At 39.3% G+C, this 16,735-nt stretch overlaps 1 protein-coding gene across 7 annotated transcripts in view; it reads right to left on the bottom strand.

Moving 5' to 3' along the window:
- The window catches only part of Dora (zinc finger SWIM domain-containing dorado), a 302,025-nt gene that overhangs the window by 181,300 nt on the left and 103,990 nt on the right, over positions 1 to 16,735 (bottom strand). For 5 of the 7 annotated variants that reach the window (XM_071666070.1, XM_071666096.1, XM_071666105.1 and 2 more), the window contains exons 14-16: positions 10,524 to 10,766; positions 8,647 to 8,780; positions 4,354 to 4,608 (exon numbers count right to left, since the gene is read on the bottom strand). In XM_071666070.1, the coding sequence (XP_071522171.1) occupies positions 4,354 to 4,608; positions 8,647 to 8,780; positions 10,524 to 10,766 (632 nt within the window). The remainder of the gene's footprint in view (positions 1 to 4,353; positions 4,609 to 8,646; positions 8,781 to 10,523; positions 10,767 to 16,735) is intronic. The other 2 variants (XM_071666088.1, XM_071666078.1) reach the window with 1 other exon arrangement.

Raw genomic sequence — 16,735 nt, forward strand, 5'->3', positions numbered from 1 at the left:
TGTTTTAGATATCTGGGAGTGGATCTGGCAGCGGATGGAACCATGGAAGCGGAAGTGGATCATAGGGTGGGGGAGGGGGCGAAAATCCTGGGGGCCTTGAAGAATGTGTGGAAGTCGAGAACATTATCTCGGAAAGCAAAATGGTTATGTTTGAAGGAATAGTGGTTCCAACAATGTTGTATGGTTGCGAGGCGTGGACTATGGATAGAGTTGTGCGCAGGAGGATGGATGTGCTGGAAATGAGATGTTTGAGGACAATGTGTGGTGTGAGGTGGTTTGATCGAGTGAGTAACGTAAGGGTAAGAGAGATGTGTGGAATAAAAAAGAGCATGGTTGAGAGAGCAGAAGAGGGTTGTTTTGAAGTGGTTTGGTCACATGGAAGAATGAGTGAGGAAAGATTGACCAAGAGGATATATGTGTCGGAGGTGGAGGGAACAAGGAGAAGAGGGAGACCAAATTAGAGGTGGAAAGATGGAGTGAAAAAGATTTTGTGTGATCGGGGCCTGAACATGCAGGAGGGTGAAAGGAGGGCAAGGAATAGAGTGAATTGGAGCGATGTGGTATACCGGGGTTGACGTGCTGTCAGTGGATTGAAGCAGGGCATGTGAAGCGTCTGGGGTAAACCATGGAAAGCTGTGTAGGTATGTATATTTGCGTGTGTGGACGTATGTATATACATGTGTATGGGGGGGGGTTGGGCCATTTCTTTCGTCTGTTTCCTTGCGCTACCTCGCAAACGTGGGAGACAGCAACGAGGTATAAAAAAAAAAAATATATATATAAAATATAAAATATATATATAAGTGAAGTGTTTTAGATATCTGGGAGTGGATCTGGCAGCGGATGGAACCATGGAAGCGGAAGTGGATCATAGGGTGGGGGAGGGGCGAAAATCCTGGGGGCCTTGAAGAATGTGTGGAAGTCGAGAACATTATCTCGGAAAGCAAAAATGGGTATGTTTGAAGGAATGGTGGTTTCCAACAATGTTGTATGGTTGCGAGGCGTGGGCTATGGATAGAGTTGTGCGCAGGAGATGGATGTGCTGGAAATGAGATGTTTGAGGACAGTGTTGTGGTGTGAGGTGGTTTGATCGAGTGAGTAACGTAAGGGTAAGAGAGATTGTGGAAATAAAAAGAGCATGGTTGAGAGAGCAGAAGAGGGTGTTTTGAAGTGGTTTGGCACATGGAGAGGATGAGTGAGGAAAGATTGACCAAGAGGATATATGTGTCGGAGGTGGAGGAACAAGGAGAAGAGGGAGACCAAATTGGAGGTGGAAAGATGGAGTGAAAAAGATTTTGTGTGATCGGGGCCTGAACATGCAGGAGGGTGAAAGGAGGGCAAGGAATAGAGTGAATTGGAGCGATGTGGTATACCGGGGTTGACGTGCTGTCAGTGGATTGAAGCAGGGCATGTGAAGCGTCTGGGGTAAACCATGGAAAGCTGTGTAGGTATGTATATTTGCGTGTGTGGACGTATGTATATACATGTGTATGGGGGGGGGTTTGGGGCCCTTTCTTTCGTCTGTTTCCTTGCGCTAACCTCGCAAACGGGGCGGGAGACAGTGACAAAGTATAATTTAAAATAATAATAATATATATATATAATATATTATATATATATTATAATATTATATAAGTGAAGTGTTTTAGATATCTGGGAGTGGATCTGGCAGCGGATGGAACCATGGAAGCGGAAGTGGATCATAGGGTGGGGGGGGGGCGAAAATCCTGGGGGCCTTGAAGAATGTGTGGAAGTCGAGAACATTATCTCGGAAAGCAAAAATGGGTATGTTTGAAGGAATGGTTGGTTTCAAAAAATGTTTTATGGTTGCGAGGCGTGGGCTATGGATAGAGTTGTGCGCAGGAGGATGGTGTGCTGGAAATGAGATGTTTGAGGACAATGTGTGGTGTGAGGTGGTTTGATCGAGTAAGTAACGTAAGGGTAAGAGAGATGTGTGGAAATAAAAAGAGCGTGGTTGAGAGAGCAGAAGAGGGTGTTTTGAAATGGTTTGGGCACATGGAGAGAATGAGTGAGGAAAGATTGACCAAGAGGATATATGTGTCGGAGGTGGAGGGAACGAGGAGAAGAGGGAGACCAAATTGGAGGTGGAAAGATGGAGTGAAAAGGATTTTGTGTGATCGGGGCCTGAACATGCAGGAGGGTGAAAGGAGGGCAAGGAATAGAGTGAATTGGAGCGATGTGGTATACAGGGGTTGACGTGCTGTCAGTGGATTGAATCAAGGCATGTGAAGCGTCCGGGGTAAACCATGGAAAGCTGTGTAGGTATGTATATTGCGTGTGTGGACGTGTGTATGTACATGTGTATGGGGGGGGTTGGGCCATTTCTTTCGTCTGTTTCCTTGCGCTACCTCGCAAACGCGGGAGACAGCGACAAAGTATAAAAAAAAAAAAAAAAAAAATATATATATATATATAGGAGAGTTCCTTCTTTTGGAAAATTAAAAAAAAAAATGATGAGAGGGGCCCAGTGCCAGTCCAAAGGCCCAGTCCTCTGTTCTTAATGCTACCTCGCTAACGCGGGAAATGGCGAATAGTTTGAAAGAAAAAGAAAGATACAGGAGAGTGACTGGTTCCCAGTGAATGTCACTCTGCGGCACAGGTGTGTGATGTCCCCATGGCTGTTTAATTTGTTTATGGATGGGGTGGTTAGCAAGGTAAATGCAAGAGTTTTGGAGAGGGGCAAGTATGCAGTCTGTTGTGGATGAGAGTGCCTGGGAAGTGAGTCAGTTCTAGTTTGTCGATGATACAACTCTAGTGGTTGATTCGTGTGAGAAACTGCAAAGGTTGGTGACTGAGTTTGGAGGAGTGTGTGAAAGGAGAAAATTGAGAGTAAATGTGAATAAGAGCAAAACTATCATATTAGATCCAGTCAGGTTAAGGGAGCAGACTCCTTTGGAATGAGAAGTTCTTTGAAGAGACTGGACTGCCAATGATACAGCTTGCCAAAGGTGACTTTTCAGTCAATATGTAACCATTAGCCAGCTGAGCTTGGCAACACCTACAGTATTCAGTAAAAAGTAAACCCTCCGTTTCATGGACCTGGAACTAACAGACTTCATAAATAACAGACCAATGCTGATTTGTGTTCATGTGGTCAAAACAAGCTCAAAATATCTTGATTCTTCTTGAAACTTCTAGATTAGCTTTTGGTCAAAGCATGCATGTAGATGTGTTTGGCATACCTACATGCTCAAGCCTGGCCCTTGACTGATCCTGTTTTACAGATGCTCATGCAGAAGCACTGCTATTAATCTGTGTGCCATTTGAACTACAGAAACAGTTCTGGTCTTTTCAAAACCACTGTATGTTTGTAATAGCCATCATAGGCCAAAGGGATAGTATGAGAAGCAAGCATGTACGTTCATCTGAACTTAAATCAGAACTTCTCAAGAGGCTTGAGTCTGGTGGGTAAGCTGCCTACAAGTGTGATGAATACAAGGAATCTAGTGTGTCAGCTGCCCACAAGTTTAATGAGTACAGTGAGTGTGGTTTGTCTGCTGGCCTCGTGTAATTAGTACGGCGAGTCTGGTGTGTCTGCTGCATACAGGTAGTAATGCATACAGTGAGTCTAGTGTTTCTGTTGCCCACGTGTAATGAAAATGGTGAGTCTGGTATGTTTGCTGCCCACGTGTAATGAATACAGAAATAAGATGCAATCTATTTTTGTTATATAATGAAAAGATTAAACTTAAAAATCTTTACTCAGTCCCCACTGCACATCATGGCAATTTACAATCCATCAACAACAACAGGTTAGCTGATTTGAACAGTAACCAGTACACAATTTCATTTTATCACAATAGTGTATTCCTTAATATATTCTTTTTCATCTCTACTTAATGACTGTTATACCAAATACAGTGATATGTACATACACTGTATACTTGTCAAAAGGTGAGTCTAAAAAACTTTATGATCTAATGGACAAGCAACATTAACATACAACCCTTTCCCCTATTAGTCCACTAAATCAAAGGTGGAGATTCAATAGGTTTGTTTGCCATGGGAAAATGGAAGTTCCTCACGAAAGAAAGGTGTTTGAAAAATAAAATCAGCATGAATGTGTAAAAATATATAAGGTTAATCCCATGAGGTATAACTATGCTGGATAAAGATCATTGTTGAGAAATACATTAGTTTTACATTCTTAGGGTGTATGGTAAAGTAAGTGAAATTTCTCTATAAATGGTAAAGCATTTTAATCTATACAAATGCTGTACTAATAATATAAAGATCAAGTAAAAAATAAATAACACAATGATGATTCACCTAAATATGCCTCTGTACAGAATCTGATTACTCTAGCAGACATGCTCATACCTTATGACTTACCTGTGTAAACAGTGATGTGCTACTATTCCCTCCAGCTCTGTTCAACACTGTCTTTGCTAATTCAAACATGAAATATGCACTTGCTTCTGATGGCTGGTTGGGAACAGTTGGATATGCCCTTTTACCCTTGAAGCGAACACCTTTCCCATATGTTGGCTGCGGTCTAGGCTGTGCTGTTGTGCTTTCTGGAGTTGGTGGCGGGACTGGCCGTACCAATGGAAATCCAAGGGGTGGAGATTCAACAGGTTTGTTTGCCTTAGGAAAAAGAAAATTTCTCAAAATGTGACATTATCCAATAAGTTATGATACAAAAAAGTAAAAAAGATGTCTTTTCCTAAAATGCCTCAGTAAAATCATAAAAAGGCCACTTAAAAATAATTAATATTCAAAAATCTCAATTGAAAACAAGAGGTTCTGCCTTCATATGATTTAACAGATGGCCAGGTGCCACTTGTATTTTTCAGATATACATGTATGAGTCATCTGTATATCAATTTTGTGGAGGTAGACTTGATATCTTGCTAACAAATGAAGTACAAGAAAAATACAGAAGAAACTGAGGATACAAATGGTACAAGAGTGAGAAAAGTATAATGCCTGTGATGCAGCACTTACTGGCTGTCTCTAAAATGTGGTTGCTTATCCAATCTGCATTAATACAATGAAAGTGGCATTATGACTAAACCCCATGTTCCTTTTTGTTTTCAGTTCAAGAGATACTCAAGCTAATCATGATAATGTTACTGTACTTTTATGGGATGGTATTACTTTCTTATTTTTACAAATGGCTTTTTTTTACTGCTTTGAGAGTAAAACCAATACTTGCTTATGGTGTATCACTAAGTTTCCTAAATGAAAATCAAAATTATATGTCTTCCTTTGCCAATCAATGCTTCAACATCTGAGTCTTGAGATATTAATCATCTACACCCCATGCAGATGCTGCAGTGCAAAAATATCCAAGGCTCTATCATACCCAATCTGAATCCTATTATGGTAGTTAAGTGGGGCCAGCTTACTCAACCTTAAACTAATCATCACGCCTTGAATATATTTCTGAAACATAAGGAACTGAAAAAGTAGGAGGTGGAAGGATGGACAGAAAGATGCTTTGAAAGTCTGGGGCCAGAACATACAAGAAGGTATTAGGCATACAAGGAATAGACTGAATCAATTCAACATACATGGGACAAAGTTCTGTAATGGGTTAAACCAGGGAATATGAAGAGATCAAGGAGAACCCTGGAAAGGTATATAGGGCCTGGTTGTAGATTAGGGGGTTCTGGTTTCGTACATTATACATGACACCTCGGGTGTGGATGTGACTGAATAAGGCAGTTAGTTTCTTTGTCTACTCTGGTGGTGCTACCTTGTTGATGTAGGTACTGCCAAACATGTGATTAGAAAAAAAGAGATGGACACCAAAATTGATATGGAAGGATAAAGTGAATAAGATTTTGAGTGCTCAGGGCTTGAGATCCAGAGAATATGAAGAAGCCAGGGCAACCATGAAAAGGTCTGTGAGGCCTGGTCGTGAGCAGGGGGCTGTGGTTTCCGTGCATTTCACACAGCTACAGAATGGATTAGTAAATGAGACATTTCTTCATCTATTCATCGCACTACTTTGCTAATGAAAGAAATGGTGAACAATTTTGAAAGAAAAAAGATACATCTTTCATTTTTGGTCACTATTTATCATATTAATGATAAATAGTGTCTGTAGGACCTGGTTGTAGATAGGGGGCTGTGGTTTCGGTGCAGTGCATATGAAGCTAAAGAATGGACATAAAGCAAATGCAGCCTTTCTTCATCTGTCCTTCTGCTACCTTGCTAACATGGGAAACAGCAATCAAGTATGCCCCCCCCACACAATATATTTTTCAAAGGTAATACATGGCCAAGGTACAAGCATATGATGCTCTCAAGGTGAATTCATCATACATCTGGTCACTGACATCAGTATACCTAAAAGTATGAGCACAAACAACCTGCCTCAGTGAGCCTAAAGCTAACCTTGAGGAAGGATGCTATTTCTTTACTCTTCCTGGTTGCCACCTCATTTTGTTCATTTTGCTTCCAGATTCTGTATTTTTTCCATCTGTTCTTCAAGTTTGTTAAGTCTTACCTTTCTAAGGATAAGAAAGCCCAAATTCTCATATGGAAGCACGAATAGGTGGGTGGATATGAGATTTCTAGGTGTACTGTATATATGGAATAGAAGATTCAGGCTGAGGTGTCTAAATGTGTGATATAATCAATTTATGAATGAAGGTGAGATAAGAAGAATGTTTAAGGAAAGGAACTGAATAATCTAACTCAAAGTGAAGAATGGTTTAGGAATGTCTTTGGGGTACAGTCAAGGGATGGTGTGAGGGTAAGAGCTATGGAATAGGTAGCACTACTGCAGAGGCAAGAGTTGTGGGAATATGTGGAAAAGCGTAAAAAGTGAGCTTCAAACTAATACGAATAAAAATGAGACTAGATTATGAAAAACTGGCAATCACCACTGCTTATGCACCTGGCCATGAGGAGGAGGAGGAGGAGGGAGAGAGGCAAAAATCCTGGGAGCCTTGAAGAATGTGTGGAAGTCGAGAACATTATCTCGGAAAGCAAAAATGGGTATGTTTGAAGGAATAGTGGTTCCAACGATGTTGTATGGTTGCGAGGCGTGGGCTATGGATAGAGTTGTGCGCAGGAGGATGGATGTGCTGGAAATGAGATGTTTGAGAACAATGTGTGGTGTGAGGTGGTTTGATCGAGTAAGTAACGTAAGGGTAAGAGAGATGTGTGGAAATAAAAAGAGCGTGGTTGAGAGAGCAGAAGAGGGTGTTTTGAAATGGTTTGGGCACATGGAGAGAATGAGTGAGGAAAGATTGACCAAGAGGATATATGGGTCAGAGGTGGAGGGAACGAGGAGAAGTGGCAGACCAAATTGGAGGTGGAAAGATGGAGTGAAAAAGATTTTGTGTGATAGGGGCCTGAACATGCAGGAGGGTGAAAGGAGGGCAAGGAATAGAGTGAATTGGATCGATGTGGTATACCGGGGTTGACGTGCTGTCAGTGGATTGAAGCAGGGCATGTGAAGCGTCTGGGGTAAACCATGGAAAGCTGCATTGGTATATATATTTGCGTGTGTGGACGTATGTATATACATGTGTATGGGGGTGGGTTGGGCCATTTCTTTCGTCTGTTTCCTTGCGCTACCTCGCAAACGTGGGAGACAGCGGCAAAAAGGAAAAAAAAAAAAATACCTAGCCTAAGCCAGTTATCCATTTTATCGACCAACTTCTAGGGGTGGACAAACAGCTGGGGTGGCTGTGGATCAACTACTGTGACCAGGATTTGAACCCATGTGCTCGACACTGGGTGGCCCTTAAATGCATCACAGTCAGGAACCTAACCACTACATCATGAAGGTTACAGCTTTCCCTAAAATTATGATTTCTTACGATGCAGGTTCCATTTCTCTAACCTACTCAAAATTCTTTAAAGATTCACAATTTGGGGAATGAAACCAGCATTTCTACTGTGATAAAAACAGCAGGGCCTTGCATGTCTTTGGCTATTTTGAATTTAAAAATAGAATTGCTGTGGCACATCTAAACGCCATGACTTAACACACTTCACTGTGTGAAAGGCAAGAAGGTTGATGGGTGAAATTGGGAAGTTTCTTAAAGTAATGGTTATGAAATTTTATGACATTATTGTACAGTTTTGTTCTAGGAGTGTGTACTGTACAGGTCTTACTCTGAGTGGTGTGACCATACATAGATAATCACACCACATTAGGAAAAGACAAGCTAAACATAAATACACAAAATGAGTACTCATTATATAAATGCATAAAGATATTCCATTCACCAACACAACAAAACACATGACTAATTTAAATAAAGACACCTGAAATTGTCCATCTATATAAAAATAAAATGAAGAAACCATCAGAGCCGATATTTACATCAATCCTGCTTTATCCAAAATTCATCAAAATCATATCAATTAACTACTGCTCTGATCCTCCTTCTCTGTCTTGACTTTAAGGGTCCCAACATGAATTTAATGACACAAACAGCTGGGTCCACTGTCCTACATGCTTGTATCTACTTTTTTTTTTGCAAAGATTATACAAGCAAGCCTGGAGCGGCAAATCTCCAAAAGATGCTTCCTTATTATCAAGAATATATGTGTTCTGCTTTTCAAGTGACAAAACTACACATTCACACACTGATAAAGTAATCATATAACTCTCATGTTAGTATAACACATACAAAAAAAAAAATTTTTTTTACTCACTTCTAGACTGCTGATCTTGTCACCACTAGAAAATGAGCCTATACTATCAGAGGAGTTCCCAGAAGAGCCTGAGTCTGAGCCAGGTCCTGTTGACTTGATCCATGCTATACAACGACCAGGAATGGGTGAATTATCTGCCAAGTTAATATAGCTACTGAGACGTAAGGGGACACAAGTATATCAGTGGTTATTAAAAAAGTCCTATTCATTAATAAATCATCTCTCAAAAATAATACAAAATAGCTTTCAACTTAGATATACTTTTCTTATTTCATGACCAGCCTAACCCAGTTGGACTCTTTAATATGTCAAATCCACTCATAAACAAGAAAGCTGAAATCCATATCAATATCAAGAATCTAATTCTGTTATCAATGGAGGTCACAACATTACAGGGGCAATGGAGATATAATGATGTCACTAGTCCTAGCCTTTACTGATGACATCTTTCATATCTTGCCTTTGACATTGGCATCAATGCAGCCAGTGTGTCAAGGTAGATACGCAGCAATGTATTTCTAGTCTCATCACTTCTCATCTTTGTTAAGTTTCTTAAGGACATAACTCTATTTCAGAATTTGGTTGGCAAGCTAAAAATGGGCAACTAAAGAATAAAGGCCATTTGCTTGATCAGTTTCATGATAAAAAAAATACCTTAAACAATAAATACAACGACAAGCACTAAGCACAAGTACTAACACTTTAACAAGGGTAAAAAAGATACATTATGGTAACTGATTCAGCATAAAAAAATCAGCAAAAACTTGTCTCAGAGGGATTAAATACAGTTTTGTACAACTTCATATAAAAATTTACCTAAACATATAACACATGAGGTAGCTGGCCAACAATACTTATATAATAACATCTTCCCAGTGATAAGGGAAAAATTACTATCCATACTTACAAATCCTATGTAACTTCTATCTAAAGACTATGGCTTCTAAGAGTTACAAAATAAATGCATGAGAACCTGGCTACTAGTACCTTATATCCAGTAAAAGATTGCAAATAATCATCTTTCCTTTCATAATTGTTTGCCATTTCCTACCATTCCAACAAAAGGCATACTGCTCACAGCAAAAAAATCTAGAGTTATGTAGAATGAGCTATATGAGTTAAGTGTTGTCAAGTGTTCTGTAAGACAAGGAGAGATTGTATGTTTGTGAACAGAATGCTAGTACTCCATGTGTGTGTGTGTGTGTAAGGCAGAAAAAAAGACAGCTACCTGGGTCAGAGGAGTGCACTTAAGTGCTGGTTCCCTAAGCACCAGTCACTAACCTTCTCAATACACAAGCAGGTAGTACTACTATTATACCTCCCTGATTGTTGGCTGCCTACCAACTACTATCTACTATCTACTGAGAAAAAATGACATCTACTACACTGCTGTTCGTTGGAAATGATAGAAAACATAGGGGGATCCCTACAAGATATATTGAAATAACAGAGCATTATTGACCCTAGTCAACTTGGGATAACTGAACATAAGTGACCTGAGTTAACTTAAGATATCAATTATTAACACAAAAGTTCATCCCACATACACTTGGGGATTATAAGAGAAGGGGTTAGTGAGTATATCGCTGTGAATGATACCCTACTAACCATGCATGGCCCTAGCTTCAAAGGATCTAAGATCTGGAATTTGTTTTAAATCTCTTCATTCAAACAAATACATTCAACATGAATCAAATTTGAAAACTAAAATAACAAAAATTCAGCTTCAGTAGCCACAATACAGTTAAGAAATGCAAATGACTGAAAAATAACTCTGACATAATGAAATGATATAACTTTGCCAAGACTTAAGAAAAATATTTGGCTAGGAGTAAATTTCCTGATAACCGTCCAACTTAAAAGAGCAAATTCATCACCTTCCACACCAGATGAGGTAGTTTCTAAAGTACAAGCAGGGACCCGCTTCTTACGATGTTTACCCACAGAACACTTTTCTTCCCAAGCTTTGTAATCATCCTCCCAGCTGGGGCTTTCAACTTCATCTCCCTCCATAAACCTAGAGGAAGAAGGTCCATCCTTGGCTCGAGCCCCACCAATAGGTTGGGACGGGGAGAGGCTGAGACGAGCCAGGGATCCATCTACATCTGCTCCAGATGTTCCTGAAAAGAAAAATAAGCAAATAAATATCAACACTTCAGGGCACATTCATAAAAATTAAAATTACCACAAATGGCACAAAACATATCCAAATATGAATATATATATATGGACAGGGTCCAATTCTCATATGAGTTTAAGTAATCCAAACCTTCACAATTTTGTATGAATATATATATGGACAGGGTCCAATTCTCATATGAGTTTAAGTAATCCAAACCTTCAGAATTTTGGTTCTGAAATAAATAGCTTTCTTTCTGACCTTATGTGTGAGTCATACTTTAAAGCGTGTGAAGTGGTCTGTGTTTGGCAGCATTTATTTTGTTTAAGACAATGAGTTTTACATGGGAGAAGGCAGTGAGATAGGCTAAAATATGTAATTTTGAAGAATGAAAAAGGTCTCTCTCTGAGGTAGTGTCCTGCAAGCGTTGAAAGAATCTCTGAGATAATTAGAAATCTTGAACCTTTAGGTCTCTGGTGAGGTAGATGCCATTCATTCTCTTGTTAACCATCTATTCAGCTGTGTGGCTTATAGTATGGTCCAGGTACCCTACTCAACCAATCAATTATCTCTGCTCGGTGATCACGTCATAATGCCACTAAGTGTGCTCGCCGCCTCATAATTCTCAAGAAAAGGCCATGATCCTACTGATGTTTGCCATTGGTTAAGAGGAAAGTTTTTCGAAAGAAAGAGGAAGACAGGGTGGCAGCATTCCAGCGATCTGCTTGTGAAACACCAACCATGAGAGAAACCAGTTTCCTTTCTTCAAAATTCACCTTTATTTCCATGGTTGGTTTGTCCAATGAGCTTTGAAAGTATACCAATCTGGAGGACGGTTAATAAAAACTTCTCAACCAAAAGGACAATATGGCAAGAACAGTTAATTTTAAGGTTATCCTGTGGCACATTAGTAATCTTCTGCCTCCCAGGTAGACAGCTCAACTCCATGCAAGATTGATCCTGAATCTTTAGAGTAAGGTACCAAGTCACAAAAGCATTTGTGGAATGTCAAAGAACTCTTCCATGGAGAGGTTCCACAGAAAGGCCAAAGTGGAGTTTAGGTTCCTAACATCATGAGTTCTACAACACAGGATAGGTTGGGTCAACAAAAATATTTCAATCCAAGACAAGATGATCCTTGCTCAAAAAAAATCAATTGGTCTTAATGAACTCACTCAGAAATTTTACTAGGCATAAGGCAAAGTGTTCTCCACTATAAATATTTCTTGAAACAATCAAAATTAAAACAATGGTATACTGACACATACTTATTTCATTCTTTGCTAAAAACCCCATGGTCTAGATTGATCTAAACCCAAGACGAGTGATCATCTAAAATAAGGAGGTTCTCTTGTCTAGACACTGCACTGACCTCACAAACTCTTCCCCCAGCAACAAGGATTATATAAAAGATTTTCTTTATGAGTGGACACTGACATGCTAAATTGAGGGAAAAATGTTCTCGTAACATTTCTAAGACCTATGAGAACTCCAATCTATAATGTAAAAGAGGAGACAGCAGGACTCCTTATGGAAAACAAGCTGAGAAACTTATCCCCAAGTAGGTTCAGAGAGAATTATATCAAGCCAACAAACAGAACATTCCTAGAAGGCACTTTGATAAAGATAATAGTATCATAGCTCTAACTAAACATAAAAAGGCTAGAGAGAATTCTAAACAGATAGCTTCTGAGATTTCAATCGAATATGAGATGCCATGGAGGAATTAAAAAGTTTCCAGGCTGCTTGAAACTGTCTTGATTAAAAATATGAACATTATGAAGGTCATTTGATAAACAATCTCTAAATTTCAGACAGTGAAGGTGTTTTGAGGAAATCTTTATGGAAATTCCACATCTAAAAGTTCCATAAAACAGCACTCTGACACTGAATTCCTGTCCCTGGTTGAAATGGTCTAAGAAATTTGAGGTATAAGTTGGGGGGGTTGCACACCTGAAGAAGTTCCACGTAAGAAAACTAACTCTTCCACACTGGTGCTACAAGTTACTGAACCCTGAACACCAATTAGTTTTGGGAAAACTTGAACAAGAATATTAGCTTGGGAATGGGTAAATAGGGTTTTACCAGCAACAGTCCACAATCAGGACATCTGTTGCTACTAACCTTTTTGTCAAAGTCAGCATGTGGTTTGGTGAGAAGATAGGTGGTAAAAACTGTGTAAAAGAGGTGTGGCAAAGCAGCTTCAGTGGATGGTACTACAGTTGAATTTCTCAGGGTTGTTGGTTGGTTAGTTAGGATTTTCAATGAATGGAAATGCATAAATCAGAGAAGTGTGTATTCAATGAGTATGCTTGGCAAGTTGTAAGGGAAAGTGGTGATTGAGAGTAGGGTGGAATGAAAAGAGGATGAAACTGGAGAGGAACAGCATAGCTTCAGGAATGGCAGATGATGTGTGGATCAGATGTTGAGGGTGAGAAATATTCAAAGAGAAGAATTTGTGAAGCTGTCAGGGTTACTGTGGTAAGGTCTGTTGGGCCTGGTTGTAGACAGAGAGCTGTGGTTTTGGTGCATTGCACATGACAGCTAAAGAATGGATGTGAGTGAATGCAGCCTTTCTTTGTCTGTTCCTAGTGCTATCATGCTAATATGGGAAATGACGATCAAGTATGAATACAAAAAAAAAAAAAAAGAAAAGAAAGTATATGGTAGGGTCAGAGGAGATGATCCATGAAAGGTTTTACCAAATAAATGTAGTGGGAGGAAAGTTAGTAAAAGCAATGAAGAGTTCTTATCATGAGAGTAAGACATTTGTATGAATAGAAAACTAGGAAGGTAAGTGGTTTAAGTGCTGGTTTAAGTTCAAGTGGGTTTGCAGCAAGGATATATGGTCAACATGGCTGTATAAAATGTTTATGGATAAGAGTAATAAATGTAGAGGTCTTGGAGAGAGGCCTGGGACATGAGCCTGTAGCTGTTTCCTGATTATTCAGGACAGGTGGCAAAGAATTAGAGAAAATGCAAAAGCTGGTTCTGAAATAAGAAAAAAATTGAGAGCTAAGTTGACTAAGAGAAAAATTATCACATTTAGCAGGGAACAGAGAGGAAGGTTTAAAGGAGTATGAGTTTAAAAGGAGAGAACCCGGAGGATGTGCGGTATTTTAGACATCTGGGAGTAGAATTGGTAGTGGATGAACCATGAGAGATACAATAAGCCATAAGGTGGCTGAGGGACCTAAGGTCCTGGGTGCACTGAAAAGTGTGGTGAGAGGGGTCATTGTCTGTGAGGGAAAAGACATATGTATGATGGCACAGCAATCCCAACAATGCTGGATGGATGCAAAGTGTAGGCCAGAGATACAAAAATATGGAAAAGGGTGGATGAGTTGGAAATTATATTGTTGAGAACAATATGTGGTGTGAGGAAGGTTGATTAAGTAAAGAATGATTGAGAGGTCTTCACCCCAACAGCCTGGGCTGGGCCCAGCTTACTAGATTGGGAAATTGGTTGCCCAAGATGTTGAAACCACAACTCCCAAGCTAAAGTAGCACCCACAGCCTGTATGGCCCAGTACACTTTGTAGGTACTTATCCAATGCATTCTTGAACTTCTCTACCATGCATCCCATGCTGTTTCTCATGGTAGATGTCAAGAAGCTGAAGAGTCGTGGACCCTGGATGATTTAGTACCTTTGGATTTCGAGGCAGTATTCTACAAGTCTTTCATGCTGTCATGCCAGTAGGACGTTATTTCCGAATGTCAGTTGAGAAACACACCTTCTAACTCCTAAGTGATTTCAGTCATTCCCAGTAAATTGTTCCTTTACCACACTAATATGGGTTGTGATAGATCTCTGGACACTTTTTTAATCTACAATTCTGCTAGCCTAGTAGGCTAATGTCAGAATGCAACAATATTCAAATCACAAAAGAAATAGTGCCATCCTTCTGCACGAGGCAACTGTTTTATGTTGTGTTCACTGAATGTTAGGTCATTTGACAGTATCACTCCAAGGTCTTTCAAATTATTGATCTGGTTTATGATAGCATCATCCAGTATTCTGAGTTGTTTTTGATTTCTTCACTGTCCCCATAATGAAGGTGTTGAAATCTATCTCCTTGAAGAGCATGTTGTTTTCAGTTGCCCAGTTCAAGACATTGCTTACATCTCTTTGTAGCCTTTCCTTATCATCTACAGTTGTGATTTTCATACTTATTGTCATATCATTTGCAATGGATAATATGGGACTCTGGCTCACGTTTGTGTCGATGTTAGATATACAAATGAGGAATAAGAGGAGTGCAAGTACAGTTCCTTGAAAGACTGAGCATTTCGCTATGGAGGCACTAAAGATAGCATCGTTTGCAACTATGTGTTGTGATCTGTCTCTTAAAAAGTTGTCAACATTCATCTCCCAATTATTGTGATTACTTACACTATATGTGCTACAACTTCATGGTCATGCCTATAAAATGATTTCACAAAGTCTGTAAATCAAAATCACATTGCATTTTCCTTGTTTTCTAGGACTTCAACAATCCTATCATAAGAGTCAAGCAACTAAGAGAAATAAGATCTTCCTACCCTCAAAGCATGTTCTCCTGGGTTATGTGTCTTGTTCACATCCATAAATTCAGTCAGCTTGCCTCTTAAAACTCTTTGAAGATTTTAATGATGTATAATCTTAATGCTATCAGTTAATAGTTTTGTGGGACTACCTTGCTTCCACCTTTGCGGAGTGAGGTGATGTGGGTTAGTTTCAGACTCTTGGGAATGATGCCAGAATCTAAGCTATTTTTTTCCAGAGGATATTTAGCATACATGCTAGAGGTGTCTTGGATTTCTTTATGAAGACTTACTTCCAAGCGTCTGAGCCTAGGGCTGAGTGCATGGGAACACTCTCAATGGCCCTCTTGAAATACTGTATTGAAAAGGTGATATCTGCTATGTGTACACCTGGAATTACTGCTGATGAAGAAGTCTGTTAGGTAATTCATTTCAAATGTCATTTTTACTTAGCTGAATACTGATTCATACTGCCTTTTTAGAATCTTACTCACCTCTCGGCAGTCATTTGTAAAGTTAGCTTTTGTTTCAACTGGGTCAATGGAGTTTGTGGTTCTGGATTTGTTTTGCCTACAAGTAAAACTATTCCAGGTTATTTCTTATTCAATTTATGGCTTCTTCTTTTTCCTATTTCACAAGACATTTCTAGCTTATGGGCTATGTCCGATAATTCACTTGATAGGTTTTCATTCCTTTGCTGGGTGAGTTGTTGCTTCTTTGGAAGATCTGCAATTCTTTTCTGCCTTATATTAGAAATATAAGAAATTCTTTTTCTAACCTAGACCTTTTGTACTTTCTTCCCTCTGGTATAAGTCTGTGCCATAGTGGTCATGTCATTTATACACTCATCTTCTGTTTTGGTACCTAATAGGGTTTCCCATTATGTTGTAGAATACTCATTGATTACATCAAAACTGAAATTACAGAGGAAACGTTCACTCTTTCATGTGTTCTGACTCGGTGGTTTAACATCCGATCTTCCTATTTCAATCAATTTACACAAATTATACAATAATGCACAAGGTCCATTTACACTTTTTTCATTCACAAAGACTAAAGTTTGGAATAATGCAATCATAATTGGGCTGACAGCACAATGGTTGGGAATTGCCATCACTGCGTGAGAAGTATGTATATGCACAACATGGTTGGAATCTATTGTCACTCACTGCTACACTGTCCATGGAATGTATCTCATGCTCATAGGACACTGCAGAGGAGAGAAATGGAGGCAATTTTTCTCAAAAGCAAATAAAGTTTTGGCAATTAGCGATGCTCAAATTCTATTGTAAGTTAAAAAAAAATGGTGATGGCATTGGTGATACTATCCATACAAAGGTTTGGCCTCTTCAGCTCATAAATTTAGCTTTTGTGAATTTACAGGTGAATCATCTAAACTTTTAATCTTTTACTTGAGTACTTGCACGGGTACATGTCAAAAAACA

Source organism: Panulirus ornatus, chromosome 1 (genome assembly GCF_036320965.1).
Source record: "Panulirus ornatus isolate Po-2019 chromosome 1, ASM3632096v1, whole genome shotgun sequence".
Lineage (NCBI taxonomy): Eukaryota > Metazoa > Arthropoda > Malacostraca > Decapoda > Palinuridae > Panulirus > Panulirus ornatus.